This window comes from Temnothorax longispinosus, chromosome 4 (genome assembly GCF_030848805.1).
Source record: "Temnothorax longispinosus isolate EJ_2023e chromosome 4, Tlon_JGU_v1, whole genome shotgun sequence".
Taxonomy (NCBI): Eukaryota; Metazoa; Arthropoda; class Insecta; order Hymenoptera; family Formicidae; genus Temnothorax; species Temnothorax longispinosus.
The window spans coordinates 20,041,399-20,066,890 of NC_092361.1; the positions used below are offsets into that span (position 1 = coordinate 20,041,399).

Below are 25,492 nucleotides of genomic sequence, written 5' to 3' on the forward strand. Positions count from 1 at the left end.
TTCATTGAAGAAACCATAAGCGGATGTGTGATTATCCTACATTAAATATGTATTTCAATTTATAGGCGGCGTCGATACATATTGCTCGAGCTCGACATGGCTGTGAAATTTTATGTCGCATTAAAGCCGCCAATATGTCCTCCCCCCTACAGGCGAGCACGAGCATAAAAATTGTCGAATGTATTAACGCTCTGCTTCGAGCGATCGTGCTCATGCTCGCCGAACATGGATTTAATAAAGTTTCAGCGAAGAGCGATTCGTCTTCCCGGTCGTGTCGCGATAATATTCCACGCTTTCCGTCTCGTCGGATATCTCCGGTCATTAAATCCCGTGTTAATATCACGAGAACCAAATGATTTCTCGTTTTCGTCGGCGTACATTTATCTGCGCGGACGTCGCATTAGGAATCAACGTTCCATCGCGCACAAAAAAAATCTAAGAATAAATTCACATGATTAAAACATGTTTTAATCGTATATTCTTTTTTAATTTCTAAATATCAAGTATGGTTTTAATATAACTAATGTAATCTGGAATTAATCTGTATTAAAGCAAACAACAATAATCTTGCTCTATTATTACCGATGGAATAATTTTTATCATTAACGTTATTATATTATTCATATATTTTTATCATTAACATAATTATATTATTTATATAAAGAACAGTTTTTAATAATCGTCAATATTATAATTAACATTAGAATTGACTGTAAACTTTATCCAAGTGCCTACATAGGTAATGCCTTTGTGCAAATTATTATAAATTTACGATTCTTAAAAATTCAAATCCATTCCTCGAGAATTTAATAGAGATAGCCGATGAAATGCCGATACAGCTTACGAAACAAAACAGCGAACTAATAAATAGGAACTAACGTTACTTTGTCTCAATCAAGAAGGAACTCGCCTCGGTCCGTTGCCGCCGTAGTTTCCAATTTACGCTCGAAGTACCTCTCAATCCTATCAGAAGAAGTAGAAGCAGAAGAAACGGAAATGGACGGGCGCGCGCGCGCCGAGGTAAGACTTCCATCGTGGAGTCTTATGCGCGGAGAGAAGTCAGCCCGTTCCATCCCTCGTTTTAATTAAAGCAATAAGACCCAGTTACCCATCTAGGAGGGAGACCGAAACTGATTCGTTACTATTTATTTCTAATTATCTTCGATTCTATAAGCCCGGAAATTCCGGCGATGCGAATCTCGTCCCGTCGGTTCTTTCCGCCGCCGATCTGCCCACCGTTCCACCTGCCTGCCCTCGGCCGTAATCGAATAATTAAGCCGTTGATTGGAGCTTTATTACCCAATCCGCGAAGTGAGTTTTTATTGGCGCTCTCGAGCTCGCCGTTGAGTATTTAAACAGGGCTGATTGCCCTCTTCCGATTGGAGGGAAATCACCCGCGAGATTGGACGGTGCATAATGTATCTATCTCTACCCGCCGTTCGAATTATTCTCGTTTCTTTATCGGAGGTTCCAGTAAAAAAAAAAGTTCTCGTGTTTTCTTTGAGACTTCCTTAGATTCAAGCAATACGTTCAGTTTCCTTCGGCTCGTTCGCTCGTACGTAAATGCATTCGTGACTGAACACTATATGGTTATAATCAAATGTAATTAGTATAGTCAAATGTATTTATTGCAACCAAATTTTCAGAATAACTTAAAGTTACGAGATTACTTGATATGTGACAAGTTAATAATGACATTTTTCACACTAAACTATATCCATAATTGAATACCGATTTGGTTTTGTATAAAGTCTATATTTTTAACATGCATTTTACCACAGTTTTAATTCTTAATATGGGATGCAAAAATGCAAAATCACTTCGCGGAAGATTACACAATGATACATGAACGTTGTACTGAGCGCGTCTCGTTCTCGCTCCCCGCGATAGAAATATCAAAATGCATTTTCAATAATCGTGCGATTTACCGGAAGAGGCTGTAGGAGAATGTCCTACGCGCAGTAGAAAGGGGACTGAACAGAGGGTGATATCGGCATTGATTTTGCAATGTAAAACATTTCAGTGCTTCGAGGGGGTGAGCGGAGGGCGGCGGGAAGGGCTGCGAGAAGAGTGGAAATCGAGCCGCACGATTTTCTCCGTCGGGAACGAAAAGATATTGATGGTTACGGGGATTTGATGGCATATTGCTCGGCGTCGGACGTCGATACCGCCCAGAGATCGTTTTGTAATGTCTTCAGTAACGCTTCCCGATGTCGGCGCGCAGGGACACAACCCCGCGTATTAAGACCGAGGGTGCCCAAGACGATTTCGAAGCGATACTTCACTGTCAGTAGCACGTCGACCACCGTGTGGTCTCTGCGCTCTAAAGCGACGGATTGAGTAGAATGGATACGCGAGACTGCAATCTCTTTTTCCCTGATGTACTGATGATAAAGAAAAAAAAATATAGAACAACATTCCGGCATCATTTAAAATCGACAGTCGATACCAACACGAAACAGATGAAAATTGGATTCGGATTATTATTCTTCAATAATACTTCGAGCTGATGTATCTAATGTACTCTTTTTTTTATTTTTTAAGTAATCTATGAAAATTTTTCTCGAAAGAAAAAATGGAATAACGGTGCGTTGCTCTCTCTATTCGAAAACGATAAAGATCACTTACTTACGCGAACGAGAGAAAACGCCGGTATATAAAGACGGTGCGGAAGAACGGCGATCCAGACGAATCGCTGGTCCGTATCCGGTCGGTGACATTTCATTCTCAGGCTGGCAAGAGGGCATTGTCTCGCTTCCCTATCAGATTCTCTCATTTCGCTGCCTTGACTCGACCCTCGAGAGCGTACGATTACTTTCTTTTTGTTTTCATTTAATTACAGATGTCAAGGGGTTGTACCCGCTCCTCCTCCCTCTCCCCCGCCGCTATCGTCCACCCCGAGGCCAGCCACCCACTTTTTCCCCCTCATACCTCTTCCCCCCCTCTCTCTCTCTCTCTCTCTTTCTCTTTCTCTCTATTATTCCTTTATTTATTCCAATTATCTGCACGACGTGAATTTGTCATTGCCTTTAATTTCCCTACCCTCGCCGCTCGCGCTCTTTCCACCACGGCCACTCCGCTGCTCGTCAACGACTTCTCGCGCGCCGCAGCGACTGCTAAAAGCGAGAGCCGGCGCTACCGGGGCGCGCCAAGACGTTTGACGCGAGTTTAGCGGGTAATTTGTGCTCCCGGGGTAAAAACTCTCGACTCAATTATACCGCAATGCTTTGATATTAGGGCCGCGTTTTTATTAAATCTCGCGTTATTAATTCGCCGGGCTCGATTTTTCGTACAGCCAGCCGAACAACGTAATTGCACGTCCACACTGTTGTAAATTCATTCTCGAGTAGGTAGGAAATTTGTGCTGCTCATAATGCTGCGTGAAGAATATCTTAAATTGTAGTAGTCCTTTCCACAGATATTAAGAATCGGATTTAGGAGCTCCTGTAACTTTTCAATTTAAATATCCGCTCAGATTTATTTGCTCGATAACTTCAATTCCTTCATTTAATATTAACGCGATACATTTTTATATAAAAACAAATATAATAAATGTAAAACGTATATATATATTTAAATATTAAAATCAAAACGTACTGTTATCGCTGTCAAAATGATGCGCAGAGCATCGCGCGCATACATTGTGTTGCAATCGATAGTTGACAATAGGCTTGACTTTCGGAACGGATCACCCCACGGATTATTTACGACGCTCTCACTTCGGATGTATCGGCAATCCCCATTTGCGAAATTGCCCGGCCGCATTCGAATTTTGGGGGTTACCGCCGAGCGATCTTCGAAGAGCGAGGGGGTGCTCAGGTTCCGTCGCTAACATCTTTTATTGTCAGACCGCATATTCGGCGTTTTCACGGTTCCCGTTCTCCCCATCGACAATGATATGCACGCTCGCCATTATGGAAGAGAAGAAAGGAGGGGAAAAGAGGCGAGCGAGGAGCGTAAAACGGAGACAGATAGAGAGTGCCACGCCGCGCCGCGGGCATAGCGCGACGACAGAGCAGAAAGACGCGTATAAAGGAGACCTCCATTTAGGGATATTGAAAATATTGATTTATTTTAAGTAATGGAGATATGAACGGCGTCGCGATCGTCCGCCTGCCGGCGCCGTTATTGTTCGCTCATGACGCCTGCGATTGTTCTACAAATTGAACCTTCTGTCGCTGATGACGTCAATTAATTAAATCATTGTGTACGGCGTCGATTTGAATGAAGCGCTTTCCCTTATTTCGACTGTACGGTACGGCTATATACATATAAAGAGAACAATGAACGGTCGGAAGGCAAATCGAGTTGAAGCTAAATTATTATACAACTAATAATTCTATATACAAGCGAGATATACATATAAAGAGACAGAAACTCTATCGAAGATCTATTGGATCTACGTATGGAAAAGTTGAAATCTATGCATACAAATGCAATCATGCATTAAAACATGATTCCCTCGCTCGATGAGACTTCCAGAAGCCGGAATGGCGACGTGTTAGAGAAAGATTAATTGATATTACAAACGTTTCCGAGCAATCCGCTCGCAGTTCGCATTCAGCGTTCTCCGCTCGCGTCACTCATTTGCGTATCTCCCTGGCGGCGTTATTCGACGTAGCCGACCCACGAAAGCACTCTCCAGAGGCATTCGCGCCGATGTGGGGCGTTAAAAGAGGCCGGGAGCACTAGCGATTTTCGCGATTGGCAAGAGTTGAACCTTTTACGAGTGCGTCGCTCCACGAAAAGAGCGAGCATGCAGACGACGCGCGACGCGACCGTGGCCGAAAGGGAGGAATGGAGAAAAAATGAGAAACGGCGGAAAAAAGAGAACGCGAAAGCTCACATCGTCGCCGAGTTGTGCGCGTACACGCGAAAAGCCCGCTCTTGCCCGATGTGACTGTGACGCGCGTTCTCGCTTTCTGTTTCGGTGGCTTCGATACCAATATCCTAAAAACGCCCTTTGTCGCATCAAGGCGAAAAGGTAGCTCGCGTCGCGTAATATGCCACGTTGCACACAGACACTTCGCGCTGGTAACGTAATGCCGCTGCAAAGCGTCGATAGAAGTTTATCACTAATAGAAGATTATTTACCGTGAGACGTGCGATCTCAAAAACATTAATCTCATTTCTCCATTTTTTCTTTCCTGCTTGTTACATTTTTTTTTAGTTTAAAAAAGTAATAACCAAAAGACCGCTAGTTGAAGAACATAATATATTTCTCTCTTTATTATGCGCACATAATATTTCAATAATGTAATGATAATTATCAGATACTGCATATGTCGAAATACAGTACGAGCCGAGTACGAGCTCTATACAGCCCAAATATCTTTATTTCTTCCACGAGCACTCTCGCAAGTTCGATATCAATATTCTAAAAACGCCCTTTGTTGTACTCGGGAAAGAATCCTCGTCGCGATAACGTGAAATGCTTTTTGACTTTAGCTACGTGGTGACTGTAACCATGCTTGGCTCCCTTGCTCGCATTGCGCGCCATATGCTGCACTAACCACTGCTGCACTTATCATTCACGTATACATATACTACATAGATATCGGAAATCTTCGCAGCATTCTCATTATATGACTGTTGTCAGACAGACATTGTGGACTTTCTATAGGAAACAGCATTTTTGAGAGAATACTTATGTGATATTACAATAACAATATTAATCAACTTGTCATTTACAAAATTATTTATTCGATAATTATTTCATTGGCAAATCCTTGATACCTAATACTTACACGATAATTTTCAAGTGTCATTATGTCATTAAGTCAATTAAAATTATATTTGATAACTTGTTAATTATAAATTTATTCAAGATTATATTGAAGATTAGACTACCAAATCTAACAAATAAAAATTTATTCTTTAAATCGCATCTTGAGAAATATTTGAATAATTGACAATGCATCGGGTGCTCGTCGCCCATTTACTGTACGAGACAATGCGTTTCGAGCAGTGATAAAAAAGATGATCTCTTTTATCATCATCTTGCTTGTAATCCGGCGTGTATAATCATTTGCATAGCGACATAGAGGCCTCAAATATGCTAAGCATCGCGCACACGTATAACGCGTGTTATACGCGAATAGGCGTGTGGACGGTGACACGCGTTGACATTCGTCATTGTTCCGGCTTAATTACACTTTCTTTCAGCGGGACAAAAAAAATTCGCCACTGTCAAACGCGCTGCTCTCTCCCTCACACCCCATTCGGTCCGATTCTCGCTTCTACCCCTCGGTGTTGCATCCACGCGAGCAAGGGGTGACGCTCGTGTAAACGGCGTGTACGGCCGTCCGCCGACACCTGTTTACTCCCTACGGACGGTCGTGTGCACGCACGGTGAAACGGTTGGTTTACGGGGGCGACGAAATCGTCTTGTTTGAGCTGTTTGCGTTGATTAAAGTGTTTTATTATGCCAATTAATGACGATCGCGATGTAACGCAATGACCGCATAAAGATAGAAGTAACTAATACGAGAGAGAACCTTTTTTATACGAGGAATCAGTCGAATGAAAAATTTCTCAGTGGAATATTTCTATCAATTTAATTTACAAATGTAATTCTCACATGAGACCATATTTTTTTATAAAAAGAGGCTGTATCCGTGAATATTTAAAAACTGTAGACAGTAATTCAAATTATATTATGTATATGGCTATCGCAATTATAAATGTTTATATAAAACGGATTGTGATACAGATATAGTTAATAAAAAGATTAACTTACGCGTTTATATATTCTATATTAATAATAATAAAAAACTTAAATAAATTAAATACGCTTCACACAGAATTTAATATAAGGGGTACAAAAATATTCCATCTGGCGAGCGCATCAATAAACGACAGATAATACGCGAGAGGATAATACGTCAAAAAATGATATGAGAACGTACGGCACGCGCCGTACCTGTGTGCGTGCACGTACGTGTGTGTTCCTTTTCGCCTTTCAGGCGAGAGAATAATTAAAGGCACAAAAGGGAGCGTCCAACGAATTACTCGGCCGGTGCGCTCGGGTGGCGGCGCGATTGGACGGTCGTTCTCATTCCGAGATTCTCCTTGAACGCGAGGTCCACGTCAGACGCGGAAACGTTCAAAGGGTTTCCGCGGGGTAGGCGGGAGGAAAAAACTAATTAACTTTTCGGAATAATTAAGATAAGGCCGTTGGAGATCCGTCCGATCGGCCGACCCTACGCTAAGCTGCGCGCCGCGCTTCCTCTTTGCTCTTCACGGTAGAGGAGCCGACTCGAATCGGACCGCGAGGGACCCTCTCTGGAAATGGCGATCGGTCGATTAAATCGTTTGCATGAGAAGGGAGAGTAGGAACGCGTGAGTCTTAAGCGCGCCTACAAACTGCTGTGAAATTATACGCCGTGGAAGCAGAGCAGCAGCCGATTTTATTATCAGATTAGACCGTACTCTTTCCACGTCAAGGTATTAATTATGGAAGAATAACGAATTTTCTTCTAGATAAAAATCAACAGTATATATGAAATATCTAGTATGCAATCTTGGGAACGTAGAATTAATTTACGCGTAATAATATTTATTGTTTTCTTCTATAGATTCAAATATTAATGCGGTGGAAGAGACTATAATATATTTATAGAAAATTTATTTGTAGCGTCGATCACGTAACAATTGAAATGACGCAACTGAAATATCGCGTTAACTTGCGAAGGCGAAAGCGGAAATCGGATTGTTGAATTAAGAAAGTCTGGCAAGAATTTCAATAAAATTCTGGCGACGGCCAGAATTTGCCGACAAGCAATTAGGGACATTACTATTGACCGACTCCCGATAAAGTTAAATTAAAGTGAAATCAAAGACGCTCGACTCTCGAGGCACTTTGGGATTTTTCTCTTATCGCTAAAGTTAACTCCAACGCTTCGGCAGTTGCGCGACAAGTTTCCATCTTTTATCCGGAATCGATTCCCCTGCGAACGTCCTACAACTGGGAAAATCCGAGTCGGGGAGAGATAACTCCGCTCGACAATAATGCACATTCGCGTGATTAACGAACGACTATCAACAAGGCATTTACACGATCTACCGCCTCTCACCACATCTTCTGTCTAATTATCAGCGTCGGTAGACGAAGCCCGCCTTCTCTCTGTCCCTCTCTCTCCTCTCTCTCTCTTTCTCTCTGTCTGTCTTTCTCTCTCTACCCCTCACGCGCCCACTTCAATTCCTGCCGCGTACAGCCCGCAATAAAGCCTCGCCTCTAAAAGCGAGGCAGATGCACTTTACACGAGAGAGCGGTTCTCGCGTGACACGAATAAAAGTCTTATTGCATGCCGGGGGAGCGAGCGACAGGAGGAGCAAGAAAGTAGTCGAGCGCGATGACTGGGCCCGCCGACGACGACGTGGCGCATACAGCGCTCCGCTGATAATTAGCGAGCGAGCTCCGCGACATAGGACTGATAATTCTCAACAATGGTTCATTACTGTCGTTTAAATGTGCACGACAAGCGCATTCGAGTGGCTGTGCCCGGCGTAGAGGCTCGGGTGGCAGCCTATCTGGCTATTTCCATACATCCTTCATTGTCCTCTTTGTGAACGACTGACTATAGATTCGCGAAACTGACATTTTTATGGTGGAACAATGGGGTCGCGAGGGCGGACAGGATCGGAGCGAGAAGGAGCGAGCGGCGAGTAGGACGGAGCGGAGACGCGCGCGCGGAGACTAGGGAGGGCCAATTCGACGTGAACCGGAGCATCGTTATCCGAGTAAATAGGCTACCGCTGTTCGTCGACGGCCCCCGACGGCCTGCCGAACACAATTCACGATTTGTATTGTTGTACTTTATTCCCCGAGTGGTCGAGGAGTGCCGCTGTTGCGACGGGCTGCAAGTATCTATGGTCGCCTACTACGAGAAGCTGTACAATTGCCGCGTTACTGATGACAAAACGGGAAACTTAGGTCCTCCAAGGGGTCGAAATTGATATATTTGAGTTTGTATCGGCATATTCGACACACAGAATAAGAGCCAAGCTATTTTACAATGTTAAATATGAAATTTATAATTTCTATTATATTTTTCTCTGTATATGGGATAAGACTTTCACGAATTAGAATGTAATTAGTGTCATACATAATAGTTATATTCATAATAATATAAAATGCTAAATGAATAATCGATAAATGTATCTGATAGAAATTTTAACATTCCATCCATTAAAAAATAAAAATTGCAAAACACATACATTTAGCTATTTCTCGGCATAAAATGCATTCGTTAGATACTCGTAAAAAGTGTGCGAATTATAGGATATAGAACAAAAATACGTAAGTAGCTCATTAACGAAATAAATAATCGTGAATGCAATTTTTTTGCCGACTAACGCGATTCTACAGCGTCGACGGATTTTTCGTCGACGGTCCCGGGAGAAATTGGCCGTGTCTCGAGAAGCGATGTCCTCTAGAATAAAATCACGACCGTCTCGATAGAAATTACGAGGGACACTCGTTCTGGCGGAAAGCGGTGGATATCGGAGGTGTGGAGGATAGTCCGTGAAGCATCGTCATTAACTGCCAATCACTGCCATTCACTGCCCGGGAAGGCGAAGTCGTGTAAGGAGGGTAAAGAAAGAAGAAAAAAAAAGGAAACGTACTGCAGAGACGTTGAAGGGAGATTCTAATTATTTATTTACGAGGAGCGAGGAGCGACGCGCGGCCTCTCGTTGTCGCGTTTGGATCTTCGTCTCTCTTTCCAATCTTCTCTCGGCCCCTTCGCCATTCCGCCTTCGAGAAGATTCGTCAACGAGGAGCGAGGAGCGACACGTCTCTCATTTTGATTACAGTTATTATTAGTCATACGTATCATTAAGAGATACAGTATCGTCACAGTTAACGAAAGCATGTACTTTACAGTCGACGAGTATACATTAAACGATCTCCCTTGTAATTATAGATCATTAATATCTTTAATTTGCGTGACGTGATCGCTCAACAGTGTATGCGACTTGATATTTTATTTCATTATTTCACAAAGTGTTTCCCCGCGATACGAAGAGAGAGTGTATCAGAAAGAAGTTGGTCGTCGCGCATATTAATTGACGGCCCCACTTCGCGCGCGACTTTCCAGCGGCGCACGTAACGCGGTTTTATCTCCGCATTGAGCGGAGAATCCCAAATTCAATTTCGCGAGGTAAAGCGTAACGACATCGCGCCTTATAAGCGAGGCGGGAGGCAGGGAGGCCGTGGCCGCCCCGCCGTCCGTCGCTTTGGTATTGGTGAAGTCGCGTGGGAGCCGGTTTTTACTTCGCTAATGATTTCCGCGCTCGCTCAGACGCTAACTTCCCCGACAAATAGGAAAATTAAAGCCGCGTCCGCGCGGACCGGCGCGGCGGGCGCGTAACTCCGTCCTGCTGGGCATTTAGTTACGACTTTTTTATAATTAATACCTCGGGTGGTAAATTAAGTCGGGCGCGGCCGGAAGAGTGAGGAAGAAACGTTTTGTAAAATAAATACCGACCGACGCGTACCCCGGCGGGCGCGGTGCACCCGCGGGGAAGACGGAGGACGGAGGGTGCGATTCTCCGACTGACTTCTCTTCTCCCGCTCCTCGCCCGGCGACGACCCCCTCGCCTACGACGAGGTCTTGGACGACCCCTTTCCCTATCCCTACCCCGCACCTACTCGCGGAACAACGAGTAACGGCGGAAAGGTCAATTATAATGGAAGATTACGTGCCCGCGATTCCGTCTCGCAGTCATAAATAGGTACAAAGAGTATTAAGTCCCTCGGAAGTATTAACCTGGAGAGCCATTGGGAAAACTTCTCGTTGCGCGGAAGCGAGGAAGACAAATAATTGAAGAGAGTTTTCGTTTCTCGGCCCGAGAGCCAGACCAGAAACGCTCCTCTCTGGTATTAAAAACGTTTCGCCGCTCGCGAGTCTGTCTACCCGCGAATTTATCTATAATGCAACATCCGTTTGCCAGACGTACGAATCATATTAAAAATAATTAGTGTCTGCCGATTAAGTGTCCCACAGTTTAAATTTGTCTCATTATCCTGCGGCAGGGTATATCACGGCGAAACTTGCGTGCACGGCCGACCTCTTATAATACGTTAATCAAACGCATATCGCCGTGATCGATTGACTCGGTATCCAGTTGCACGTGACGCTTTACCGCCGCGGCGCGCGTTTCGTTGATCCTCTATGCTCTACGATCCACAGAAACGCAAAGACAGTGCGGACGTTCAAAGGTCTCATGCTGCGTTCCGCCGAGCACTGACTGGCACTGCCTGTTTCTATTTACTTCATCTTACCCAGCGGCTCTCACCGTCCCGTCTTATTTTCAATTTGACTGCGTGACCTACTCGCGTCACGATAATTTTACGTCATTCCAACGAGTCTCGCGTCGCGCCGTCACGTCGCGGATTAAACGTTCGAGGCACCGTTTCCGTTGCTCATCGACACCGACGACGGACTTCTTCGCGACGAATTCGAGCGACGGGGGATGAGAACCGTTGCAGCCTTAATGGCGCTGCGGTGCATAGCCTGTATTAGTAGCGGTAGCAGTCGTGCATAGTTAGGATTTAATAGCGTGTATTATTGATTATAATATCGCATGATTGGTACAATCACGTCGCATTGTACCTATCAATGCACGGCATGCAACCGACCGACCGACCGACTGTGCATCGCTCGGAATCACCGATGCACGAAAACCCGGCGCATTAAATTATTTATTAGCAGGCTGTTTCAGTAGATTGAAATCGGCAATTATCAGGCATACATCATCGCCAGTTAGCTACGAGCTCGTTGCGTAATCGGCGCGATCGACGGTACGGCAATAAAACAACGTTACGTGATTTACGCCGTTGTACTTACTCACCTAATGACGTAGACGAACGTCGATCTGTGTAGTGACAGTAACCGGTCGCCTGCAAGTAGAAATAGGACGAACGAATTACTTTTTTTTTGTTCCAAACAGTAATGTAATTACAAAACAGCCCTTCAGACGAATTATAATTAAAGTTTAATCATACATCGCGCTCTTTGTAGACAGAAATATTAATATGCAATGCACATTCCAATAAAATGTTGTGATAAAATTGGAAAAATATGAATAAAAATACGCGAATATAAATACCGCGAATAAAAAATATGTGGATGCAATCGCGATATGAGAGATGGAGGGGAAGGTTCGTGAGCGAAGTGCGCGGACACAGTGCTACCGAAATCGTCATCTGCACCCTTTCAAAGATCCCGCGAGCTTCCAATAGCTTTTACCCTACCACTAATGGCCGTCTACCAGCTGACGAGGAGCAGACGAGGACGTGATTGCGAGATACCGCGGCATTAAAGGAGAGAAAGAGAGACGAGAGAACTGAGGGTAGCTGTATATCGATACAAAGAGCCATCTCTTTTCGTTCGCCTTCTCTCGCGTTTCTCCTTCATATTCTCTGTCCCGATAAGAGAACGTAACAAAGGAAAGAACGTTGCCGCGAGTCTTTGTCGCACTATGTTGTATTATCTGCATAGCCACGTATGAGTCTCGCAAACAGCAATGAGTAAGGAAAATTTCTTTTGGAAACAACTAAAACCTAGATATCAATCATTTGTTCAGAAGAATGAAAAAAATATGTTTCCACTTTCATATTTATCTCTCTTAACTTACAAAATTATATGATTACAATTCGAGCTTCACTTCAATTGTAATAAAGCTATAATAGGAAAGTCCATTTATATATGTATATAGAAATAAACATTATAGGCTCGAATTGGCACCGTTATTTATCACTTGCCATTATCTTTTTTTTTTCGTCGCTGCCAAAAATACCAGAGGGTGCAAACGCAGAGAGTGGGAGGGCGCGGATAGATTTCTGTGGGGTGCTGACAGTAGAGTATACGACAACTGCCGAAGATATTCGGTCGCGAAAGAGTATAAGCTTAATCCTGCCGCGACAGCGACAGAAATATGAGACCATATTGTCTCCATATATCATCCGAGTGTTCTCTCTTCGATGGGCGACCCTCGAATCAACCTTCCTATTCCCGCCGTGTGTCTTATAGTTAGACTAGGTGAGAATATAAATGACACTGGCGTCGCGCCGTTTAAACACGATTCATATGCAATAGAGAAACATTAAATTTAACTTCATTGTTTTACTCAATTTACTTAAATCTAGATAATTAAAGTGAAATGTGTCTCTGTATATAGTCTATATATATAGGTAAAATTATATTTTATACCTGATATCGCGAAGCAATTATTTATATAAATAAATTGAAGTCATTTTAAAGGTCTGAGAAATTACGATCTCTTGTAAAAGCTAAGTTAATCGTAATTGCTAATAAAAGATGCTTGTAATCATAATTACGAACCAAACTGATCATTTCGCACACACCGTTGACTTATAAATTAATTACCTAATTATATTAAAATAATCGAAGAACATTATACATATACACTTAAGCTATTAATTATCAAATTTCCAATTATTCTTATAAAATTCTTATCCAATTAGCTCTTATGTATTATTGAAATCAATTTTATGTTTGACATATCTTCGAACCGTCGAATGGCACAGATGACTCAACCAGGCGAACAACGATCGCCGAGGGCTCGAAGGTGAGCGAAAAGGAGGGCAGCTCGCAGCTCCTTCGCGTCGTCTGCCGCGCCAATTCCCAACAAATTGTAATTTCTAGAAACAAATTGAATATAAACGCGCCGTAATTCGAATGCCTGCTGCAGCGGCACCGGCACAATAATGATGACGGCTGCGTAGGAGCCAGCGACCGTGGCTGAAGGGAAGCAAGGCAGCGCCAGGAGACGTAGCCATGCGCGAAACAGCAATCTTTCGAGGCAATCTCTTTAATAAATGAAGCATACGTTCCCGCTTTTGAATTACGTCTACGTAATGGCCTCCCACTCCTACCCCATCTCTCTTGCTCCGCTCTTGCTCTTTCTCGTTCTTGTGTCACGCGTCGGCGCCGAGCCCGGCACAAAGAGCGATGTAGATTCCGCCGCGGCCGTCGCGATCGGCAAAGCCGATTTGGCTGGGATCTTTTAAGAACAACGATGCGAGGCGAATACGGCTACCTCCCGTATAATAAACAATCAATAATGTATCATAAATTGTGATAGGTACTTCAGCGACATGCTGCTAAACAAGTTGTGAATTTCAATTCGTGCATACAAAGGGCTGTAATGTATAGGAAAAAATCAATATCAAAATTATAAAATTCTAAAAACGTAATCTGATTAACGAGCGCAAAATCGAACATATCGACGTCTCTGTTCAGTTTGATCTCGGTAACGTTGGATCTTCGCGTTACAATCAGTCGGCGGTTAATAACAAATTCATCTCTGACGAGCATATAAAGCCCATGTCTGTTAACCAGAATGTTCGCACCTCCATTCCGGCAGATCGTGCCGGCGATAAAAGTGCAACGAGCCCCGTCCTCGCGAGCGTATGCAATCACCTACGAATATTATAGCCGGCAGCGCCGGCGAAATAACAGCGCAAGTAAGTAGTGACTGCCTCCATTGTTTCCCTTCAAATCAAAAGCAGTCAAATTCACCATTGTGATCGCGCCACGCGCTATACTTACACGATAGCAGGGACGATGGAGAAATGCGATTTAACGACGCCGAGCTATGTGTAGATATACAAGGTGTATATGCTATGTTCAGTACTTTTCTATCTTATCCAGCTAATCCATCATATATAGCTTATCTAATTAGCACTCAATGATTTCTTTAGAAATGTATGGGAGAATGTTAAACGTTAAATATTACTTTTTTCAAAGTAGCGGATACTTCATGTGTTAACAAAATTTGTTATTTACTATTACCGTGATAAATATTGTGTCTGTCAATATGTTATTGCTCGGGAAATGTAATTTATACAATATTGTGTACAAACGGCGCACCCTGTGTACGTATCTACATAAATATATACACGTATATATTATACGAAGAACACAAGTCGGTGTTGCGTGTGTACAGTCGATGCGTCTGCGGATATACTCACAGCGTAATCGCTGAATCGGTATTCCGTCGACTGACAGACCTAGGCAAACAATGGACGTTTGATTGTTCAAGATTTAGTGCTGGTTTACTACCGTCGAATCTGAATTCGCGATATCGCGTCGCTCAGTGGCGTGGGTGTGTCAGCATCTGCATTCACAAGCTTCGCGAAACGTTCCCGATTTTCCGCCAAGTACAATTCCAAACAAGACTTGATTTCATCAAATCTCGCAGTTGATTACTCCCAATGATGATCTCAATAATAACTTGAAAAGATATCGTAATCGCAACACCAGAGAAATCAATGTGACTCTATTATGGAAAAAAATATATTCATTAAAGATACTATACATCAGTGGTATCACGTTGTATTAATGCGTGCAATCCAAATGTATTCGCGTTACGAATAAATAAAGTGAAAGCTTGTTTTATTTGTGCATTGTCAAATAATTACAGGAAGAAGGATGATATCCGTAGACTTCTATTCGCACTTTGCGAGATAAAACATTACGCTCACACCGCGAAAGACGATACGGCATTTACATTATTTTACATTAAATGCCAGGCGAAAACGAAACTCGAAACGTTACCGCTGCCGGTATTGTCTTCGAGCATGCAGTCACGTCAAAGTGGTATTTTCAATAGTCCGTACGCTGGAATTCGCCCGATGGCCGGAAGAATTTGTATTTCCCTGTGAATCGCGGTTGGTCATCGGAAACGGGTCAGCTGAGATACGGGTACGAACGTCTTAGGAATCTGTTGGTATTCGCGACGGATAACGCCTGATTACGTGGCAAAACCCTTATCGAGTTTACATTCCTCTTTGTAGCAATCGTGAAAGTTTCAAATCTAAATACCATAACGATTAGCCATTATTACAGTGAAACGCTACACAACTATTGTTTGTATTACAAATTGTACGAATAAAACGATAAAATTATATTACATCAAACCATCACAAAATCTATATTATTTTGTAAGATACAAGGTAGATTAGGGCATTTCTGATACTTCCGTATTTTGGTACGCGAAGAATCTGAATTTCTCTCTCAAAAGAGGGTCTGTCGTATCGTAAACCTGGAAGTGGGCATGTCGAGCGTCTTAGGAATTCCGTAGCCGAGAAAACAGAATTCGATTGAGAACAAGACAAGCGCGACCATTCCCCTTCGAGAAACCTCAATAGAATGTGGAGCATCTGCAGTTTCATAAATACTAAAAGCCTCCTAATGTCACCTTCATCAAATCGAAAAAGAGATTTGGTGATATCTCGAAAGCTAGTTGATCCAAGAAAGATGATTCTTTGAAATTTATAGGAAAGAAAATAGATAACATATTTTTATGTCAACTGTAGCAATTTATCGTTATTATATTCATTAACTTTTATAAAATTTCCTTCGCACATTGACTCGCACTCGAGGTTTAATAATCATGTAATTATTAATAATATATTTATTCAACGTAAGACTAACTTTGATACATTTTTATGTACTCCCGAAGAGATAGAGCTGGGATAAACTCGCAGAAACGTCAGATACATTTAGCGTTGCTATATTTCGCTTTTGTCGAAGCACGATCGCGTTGATTACAAATAAACCGAACAGACAACCGCTTTACACGCGCCAGTAAAATCCACACGCGCGTCTGTCTACGTTTAAGCAGGCTGCGACGAGGGTGGATGGAGAAGCTGGTTTCGTTAAAACAACCCCTTATGTATCACCCCCGCGCTTTGGCCTCCAGCTTCCACGGCGACGTCAGCCCTTTCTCCCGCCGTAACCGCGTCTCTGGCAATTCACTGATCCGCATTTAGGACAGGAGGCGATATTTAGGCCGAAGGGTGAGAGGCCTCGAAGTTAATTAGATCGACTTCGTCAAGGCGCATCCACTTAACTTCAACGCGTCAGAGACACGTCGCATCGTGACTACTTCCACTGACTTGCATATACGGCAAAAGAGAAGTCCTAACATATTCCGTCAACTCGCTGATACATCTCAGTAGTCAAAATAACCGTGCGGATCGCGCACGTATTTTTTAAAATGTCAATTTATTAAAGATATCATCGATTTTTATTTTACTGTAAAATTTTTATTTTCCATCAAGTTTTAGACCGTACAAATATCAAAATTTGGTTACTAGCTTAAATTTTTATTATACAAAATTTCTATTTCAGACAAAAATTAAGTAGAGTATTATAAGCTTCATTCTTAATCTGTAATACTTCTTTTAGAATATGTCAATTTTGAAAAAGTTCTCCATGGTAAAATCTATGTACTAAATTAAATTCTGTATGATATATATACCTATTTCTGACAAAATGTTCGTCAAATATATACTTATCCGTCTATTTCCACACTTGTTAACTCACATATCGCACTTTTATGAAATGACACGCCGAGAGTAATTAATGCAATTGCTGAAAATAATGGAACATCGATGAAAATATACAGTAACGACCTGCGATCTAAATCGAGAAACGGTTCCGACGGAAAATAACGTGGCTGAATTAAATTCGTCGGGGTATACAAAAAAAGAGCGACGGGCACTCTCGGCGAAGTGATAGCGCGAGAGTTCCATAAGTATACCTCGCCTACGTCTCTCCTACGTTCGATAGCATACGTATGCGCTCGTCTAGCATACGCTCGCAAACGACGCGGCGCGCCTGCCGACGGTATTACGTATTAAAAGTTGCAGCCGACGTGAATTTTTCACAAAGGAAAAAGTATTCAGCGCCGCTCTCTCGTATCTTCTATATTAAAATCTAATATGCGAGCAGGTAGAACGTAATATCTATTACAGAGTAATATCACCCTCGAAAACCTTCCTCTTCGAGTACTTTGTTACATTCGCCGGGTAACATTCGGGGGATGGGCGGAGGGTTGACACTGTATTAAAAAGAAACGCGACAAACATGCGCGCACGCCTCAGTTTCGAAAGACCGACTTTAAATTCAATCGACTGACGGTGTCGACAACTTCGATAATTTGATTATTTTCATCAATAGTTTTTTTTTTAAGAAAATTTGAGCGTATATAATTAAATAATTACTCTAAAAAATTTTTCGGCACCTGGATGGAGTGTGAGAAATCAAATACTTACAGAAAGTATAAAGTTACGTTCAAGAATTTTTCACCAAACATAAACAAGAATAGAAATAGCAAAAAACGAACTGACGCGGGAATGAAGCGTGTCATAAAATAGAAAGAGGAAGTACAGAGAGCAGAACCCCGTGGCGAACGATAAAAATTTATATCGAGGGCATTCGCCTCGGTCGGATAGTGAATTTAAACGGGCGTGTAATTGGCAGTATCGTAAAAAAAAAGAGAAAAAGAGAAAGAGAGAGTACTAAGATGGCAAGGAAGGACGAGAGGAGAGGAGACGAAACAGGGAACGGAAAGAGAAACGAAGTGGGAAAGATGGAGGAAATTCGAGGGTGGCTGGGTTGTCTCCATAATTTTTTATCCTAAAACCACTCCGTCTCTTCGAAGAGCGATATTGTTAATATGCAAAGGAGCTTCGGAAAAATGGGGTGGCGAGAAATAAGGATATAACCGTAAACGGAGGATGAGGAACGATGGTTGGGACGACGAAATTATCGTGCTCTCCTCGCTTCGAAAGATTATCTTGTCGAGCGAATATTACGAGCCTGCTTATGACACTTCGATCGGCAACTTACGCATACGTGATGAAACGTCTGTCTCGTAAACGTAAAATGCGGAGTAATTGGATGTTCGACGAAGAATACCCTATGAAACAAGAGTAATGATTGGACGATCCTTCAATGTCATTATTACTTAATTGATAAACTATATGTTATAAAAGATCTTGACGACATTTAACATCGCTTTACATTAAAGTATATGTTGCAGCCGAAAATACACGAAATTAAACATATGCGATAAAATCAAAGATATAAATAAGAAAAAATCTATTTTTCTGTTGATGATAAAATATCAATTTAACAATATCCAGGATACATCAATTCATGTGATATGTTTCTTTAATGAAATAATTATAGTTACTTCTATATAGTAACTCGATAAAAATAATTCTGCTAAGATAATTTCCTGAAACTAAATTAAATATTCGTACAAAACATATCAATGTTAACTGCCTTATCGTTCTCATTACGATGTATCAAGAAAACTATAGTATTACGGTCTTATCGAGGTAACCGCGTGACGAATCTCGAAAATGGCGTCGGCTCGTTTAATCAGCGGCGGGCGAAACAATGTTCGTCGCGGCGGAGGGCACGGGTAGTAGTTCAACGAATTGTTTTGATAAGTCGCGGAGACAATACGTCGTTAAGGCGCCGGGTTTCTCCGTTACGGGAGCGAGAACGACGAGGTGAACGACGTGGAAGGCAGGGCAGGGCAGGAAGGAAGGAAGGAAGGAAGGAAGGAAGGAATCCGCGGCGATCTCTGCAAGAAGAAGGGACTCGAGGAAGAGGACGACGAGGAGGACTCTCGAAGTTTAGATTAAACTCGCCGCGGATAAATATTCGTAATGGAGCGCCAGGGTGCCATAAATTAGCATGCTGCCCTCTTCTGTCCTTTCCCGATTCGACAATCTGTACAACGCGTCCCGTTACCGTCCGCCGTAAACTTCGTCTTTTCTCATCAGTGTGCTGTACGTCGATATAAGAAAAGTTTCGACGTAAATTCGTTGAAGAAGCGCGGAAAAAAACACTATCATGCTCAAATCACTTAAGATCAGTCCCTACGACGTTCGTTAGCAATAAACTCAAAATACAAAATACTAATGTAGATTCGTTAGTTCAAATGGGAACGACTTTACGCAGGATCAGTCGCGCGGTGGAGGAGGATTAAGTAGTTCCTCGACTTAATTACTAGGGCGTTAATAGGAATTCAGGATTCCGAGTCGCGGCTCGTATGGGAGGCCCTGCGGACGCGACAGGCGAAAGGAAGGCGGACAGGAAGGAAGGGAATAAACCGCTATTAATCCACATTGGAATTGAGTATTATTAGGGGACGTATCCAGGATTTGCGACGGGTCTCTGGTTAAAATCTCTTTTGGCCGTATCTCAGGAGTACCTGGCAATCGTTACTTTTCGTACCGAGAGACCGACAACTCACCCCTCCTTGTCCTCTTCCCTCCCCCTCCCCATCGTATCTCTCTATCTCGAAGATTATACCGGACGAGGATTTACTTTGTTTTATTGGCTAGACCATCCCCGATTTCGCTCGAAAGGGACTTAATTGGTGTTGCGGGATCGCTTTGATACCATGAGCCTTTCCAGACGATGCTATCCGTCGAAGCGCTGTTCCAGATTTTCAATCTGGGACGGTACGCATCGAGCACGCGTGTAAGCAGGTTTTTTGAGTTTCGGAACTCGATGTGAAACAACAGATTTTCTGTGTTACAATTCGGCATTTCGTACATGGTTATATGTATATCATTATGCATAACATGTACATCATTATTATTTTGTATATTATAGATTATATTTTGTTTTGTTTCTGCAAATTTAACAGACGTAAGCAAGAATTGGTGGAAAATACGACGGAAAGATAGGGACGGGAGAGAAGTCACAGAAGAAACGACAAAAGATCGATAAGGCAAGAACGGAAGGTGGGATGGAAACGCGTCGATGTTTTAAATCCCAAAGGTGTCTCCTTCGATCTCAATACGTCTTACTATGTCTACAGCGTAATAGAGAAAAAAAAGGCGGCTCGATACTCGCGGGGCTGCCTCCGGGACTGAAGTGGATTAATTGGTTGAACACTCACGGGGGTTGAAGCGGGACCGCCTCCTCTCTCCCCCATTCAATTACTTGTGATCTTTGCCGCCAACCCTTCGGTACTCTGAGACCTCCGGATATATCCCGCCGCCGTGAAAATTGGTCCTCCCGCCTCCGCCTCCGTCGAGAGAAAGGTGCGCCGTCCTTCCTAGCTACCCCCTTCGAATAAGAAAGCCTCACTGGGGGATCTTTCGGCGCGTACACTACGTGCGCGCCATATCGATGTTGGGAAATGACTTAAAGAATTGCCGGCTGTAATTACGCATTTCGTTACGTTGCCGTTTGCGCTTGCAATTTAAGAAGTATATCTCATATTCACTATTACTATTTCTATGTATTATTGAAAAAATAAGGAGATAAAAAGAATATTATGTCAGACAATAAAACTAAATTATTGATTAAAAAGCCATTCAAATTATTAATAATACTGTATAGGAAAATAATGTCACACGTGGATACGATGTGAGAAAGCAGTTCATTTTTAGGCACTTTAATATTTCGTCAAAATGTGAGAAGAAACTACGAATATTTGTATAAGAACTGAGGAATTTTCATAAAACAATGAGAAGCAAGGTGCAATCCATTAATGTTGGCGATAGCGGATAACGATATCTACATAAAAATGTGCGCGACTGCAAGCGCCATTTCGCCGAGACGTCCTCCTCCGGGTTTTACTATCGATTTCTCGAGTAGGTACCTCTCGTACCCGTATACCATCGTCTCTGCGCTCCCGCATGAGTGTTCGAGGTGGTCCGCCGCCCGGTATCATATCTTACCGCGCGCTCGTGCTCGCGCTCGCGCCCGCGCTCCGCGTTCTTTTAAATAGGAACTTGCAAAATATTCATGGATGATATTCAAGCCCCATTCAAATACTCGCCCTTATACACACGCGTGTATCTGCACGCGCGAGCTCGCACGCGCGCATGCACACACCACCACCCACAGGCGTCTACCTCCACCCTTGCTCAACGGTACCGTGTAACAACCGTATGTGTGTGCGTTTATACATGTATATACGTTTGCGTGTATTTAGGTTGGTCTTTACATACACGCATAGGAAGATACCGTCATATACAAACGTGTATATATATACGTACACATACACACACCCACACACTACCGCGCTAACGCGGTATCCGCGGGTTTCGCGCTCTGCCCCGTCATAAAAGAGCCCCCGCCGCGTGTACGCCGCTGTATCTTTAGAAATATTGGTTAGATTTACATATTTTACCGTAAAGAGACGTGCACAAGGGGGAGGGGGAGGCGAGGTAAGGGAAGATCGGTGCCTGCGGAAGGGACGCTGGCGTCGATGGCGGCGGCGGCGGTGGTATAACGGAGGGGAGGTTGGGGGTGTGTAACGGGGGACGGGGATGGAAATCCAGCGGAGTTGCCTGAATGCGGGCGGCTTCAGAGACGCTAAATATTAATACCTACTAGTGTTCCTTTTATGCTCCGTCTACCTCATCCCCGACTCCTATCGCTCCTCTTTCTCCTCCTCCATCGTCCTGCACTCTCATACCGTTTGCGGTATGACTTAGCATGCGTACATCGAGTTCTGTCTATCTTTCTCCGCTCTTCCCGGTCTCTTTCTTGGATACCTCTGCCACTTCCCCTCCGACCCCCTCCGTCTCTCCTCGTCTCTTTCGATGATAACTCGCGTCTTCGCTCAACCGATGTCCGCTCGAGGGCATTCATTGGACGGTCCGGCCTGGAATGAATTCGCCGTGCACGCTTGTTTTTTGAACGTGCCCGTCGCAGCAAGCTTTCAACGAAGCTCGGAGATTAATCTAATGAGCGTGCATGGAATCGTGGAGCAATACCCAGGAGGACCGTATCCGTCACAGTCACGTTACAATGCGGAAAGCGATGCTGAGGCTACCGAGTTTCGCGCGCTTTCCGCTAAAGGATACTTCAAAAGTATGTTAAATGCAAACGCAACGTTTCCGCAAAACCTGTTCGGGTACATCGGGTACTGAAAAATAGTATACGCAAAAAATAGCAGTAATAGCGGTGTTTTACAAATTGGCTATCGCAGAGCAAAACAACTCGCGCGCGCATTGTTATTCCTCTTCATATTCACTTCTTTTAATCTCAAAAGAATCAAACGTAAAACATTTACAGCATAAATTATTTGTATAGAATAAATTTATAGATTAATTAACTATAAAAACTCTTGATATTAAAATTAATATCAAGAGCATTTAAAACTTGTATTAAATTATTTGTAATTTATAATTTGCGATTTACAATTTGTATTAAATTATTTATTAATTAAATGTTACATAACGTTAATACACGCACAACTAACCGCGTTTGACTCTCAAAGCCCACTTTTCCTTGTTACTCGTTAATTTATAGAACAGCTGACGCATTCCGAAAGAAAAACATTAGTTTACGTTTATAGAATTACTGATATATGTCCAAAAGGAAGAAAAGTTAATTCGCGTTTATACTTGTAAAATATTTTACTTCCAAATTAACTGGATTTTCAAAGAATGAAAATGCACTGAAAATTTAACATTGCATTTTTGCATTAAACGATCGCAAGTGCATAAAATACTGCGATACCGTGCGATACGTGCATGCATTGTGAAAAATCTACTGTGAGAATTCATCGCGTAACCATCGAGAAGGTGATAACGAGTAAAAGGCAATCGGCGGCTGGTTCATCTCTTTTTCCATCCGATAGGGGAAAACGAGCTTAAAAGGCGGTTGCAACAAGTCACCCCGCGTTTACAAAGGGGTCGTACGAGCCGCGTCGAACCGCGGCGCCCTACGCGCGATTCAATTAATAAAATTCATTCGAATGCGTCCATTAATTTTTTCCTTTTTCAGAGCGACGGTGGCGGCAAAGGGTTTCGAGTCTCGGCGGCAGTCGTTTAAAGGACCTGTCGGGGATGGTAGGGGTTCGAACGGCGGGTGAACGGGTGCAAATAAGATGGGCCCTCGCAGAGACCTTGAGTATAAATAAAAACGAACGAACGAATAAATATCCAACAAAGAGCGACAGGTCGAGTGCTTGTGGTATTCGCCCTATTGCCAACACCCCCTACCATTCCATCTTTTGCGCTTGAAATGCTCGACGACAGTGGTTCAGAAATCAAAGAAAAAAAGCGTCGCGCTATAACGAATATTTTAATTAATATTATTGCCTTTCCAATAATTGCACATTGACGACAATGTCGTTTATAGAATTTTGAAAATTTTAAGATTCTATGCGATCTAGTCAGAGAAGTAAGGAATTATAGTCACCCTATTGGTAATCATGCGCGTAAAGCTGCAGCAAAGAGTGGCGGCAAGATTGCGGCAAATAACAACCGATCGCAATTTCTCACAGCCCACGTGCACCAGAAATATCTACATCGCGCATTGAATTTACGCTAGGAAGTATACGAACATCCAATATGCATACGGGCAATTTTGAGAGCGCGGTTCTTCCCGGCAATTTACGGCAAGATGGCGTATACATGACAAACGATCGAATTCCCTATGCAAAGAAATCCACGCTACCGCGAAGGTTCTTCTCGCTCGTCTCTCCCCCTCTCATTCTCCCTCCGCCCTTATTTTGTTCATTCCACCGGCGCGCGTTCGCTTCGAATACACTTATAACGCGGCGCGAGCTTGCTTGCCCCCCCCTCTCTCTCTCTCTCTCTCTCTTTCTCGTTCGCGTCATCTCGCATCCCCTGCGATATTATGAGCGCGCATGTAATGGAAACCGACGGATGATACATGGAGACGTCAAACGTGACGGCTCGCGGTGCCGTTTGGAAACGTAGTCCCTTCCAATTCGCGAGCAGCCGATGCCACGGGAGGAAAGCGGCGTTTCCTCTCTTCTTCTGGTAAAAATATTAAAACGGCAATCTATTAAACGCGTCGACGTTGAGAGATCTCCCGAAAGACATCGCTGATGCTCGTTTCTCTTCCTGTAATAAATTGAGATTAATGGATTGTAACGAAACTAATCATTAATGCGTGATTATGAATAACGCAGCCCAAATCCAAATTTGTGCATAACTGTGTAATATTATCGAGAGTAACAAGTACAATCTAGGAATCAGTTGTCCGCATGAAACAGATAAATTCCATCACATTTATCGCTGATTGATCACAAAAAAAGCACATCGCTACTGCACGCAGATACATCGCACAGTCACTTTACTCGGAAATCCGATACGACAATTTGTTGCTCGTCTAAAGGCCTCCCTCTCTTTTCCCCCAAGGCACTTCTTCCGCTATCCGATTTTGATCGGCGGGAAATCGCATTGAATGCGATAACTTCGGCCGTAAGGTTTGTGGGGAAAACGAAGACTGGGAAATACGTGATAGAGAGAGGGAGAGGAAGAGCGGCGGCGGGGGTGAGTTGGCTCGGTCGTCTCCTTTCAAGTAGGTTGAACTGATTTTCCACTCGTGGGATATTCAATAAGGCAACACTGAAAGGAAAAACCTCTGAAGGAGGCTTCAAGACGAGGCTAGGGCAAGGGGTGGTAACGGCTGGCTGGTGGATGTACACGAAAAGAGCGTGCGTATATCCACGGTGAAGCCGAGTCAGAAATCGGCGGGGAGCGGTAGGAGCAGTGTATCTAACCACCTCTATCCCTCCGTTCTCTACCGACTACCACCACCAAACCGCGCGTGTGTATTTCGATAGCTCAAAGCTTTCGGAGGGAGGGTCCCGCCATCACTCGAATGCCGCAACACCGCGATAGTCTTGTCCAACCCAATCCTGATTCCGGTCGAAC

The 25,492-nt window shown here is 43.3% G+C and overlaps 1 protein-coding gene across 1 annotated transcript in view; it reads right to left on the minus strand.

The window, feature by feature from the left end:
- Window positions 1–25,492, minus strand: part of LOC139812236 (uncharacterized) — a 535,555-nt gene that overhangs the window by 349,835 nt on the left and 160,228 nt on the right. Inside the window, exon 5 of the mRNA XM_071776921.1 lies at window positions 11,857–11,905. Coding sequence (XP_071633022.1) covers window positions 11,857–11,905 — 49 coding nt within the window. The remainder of the gene's footprint in view (window positions 1–11,856; window positions 11,906–25,492) is intronic.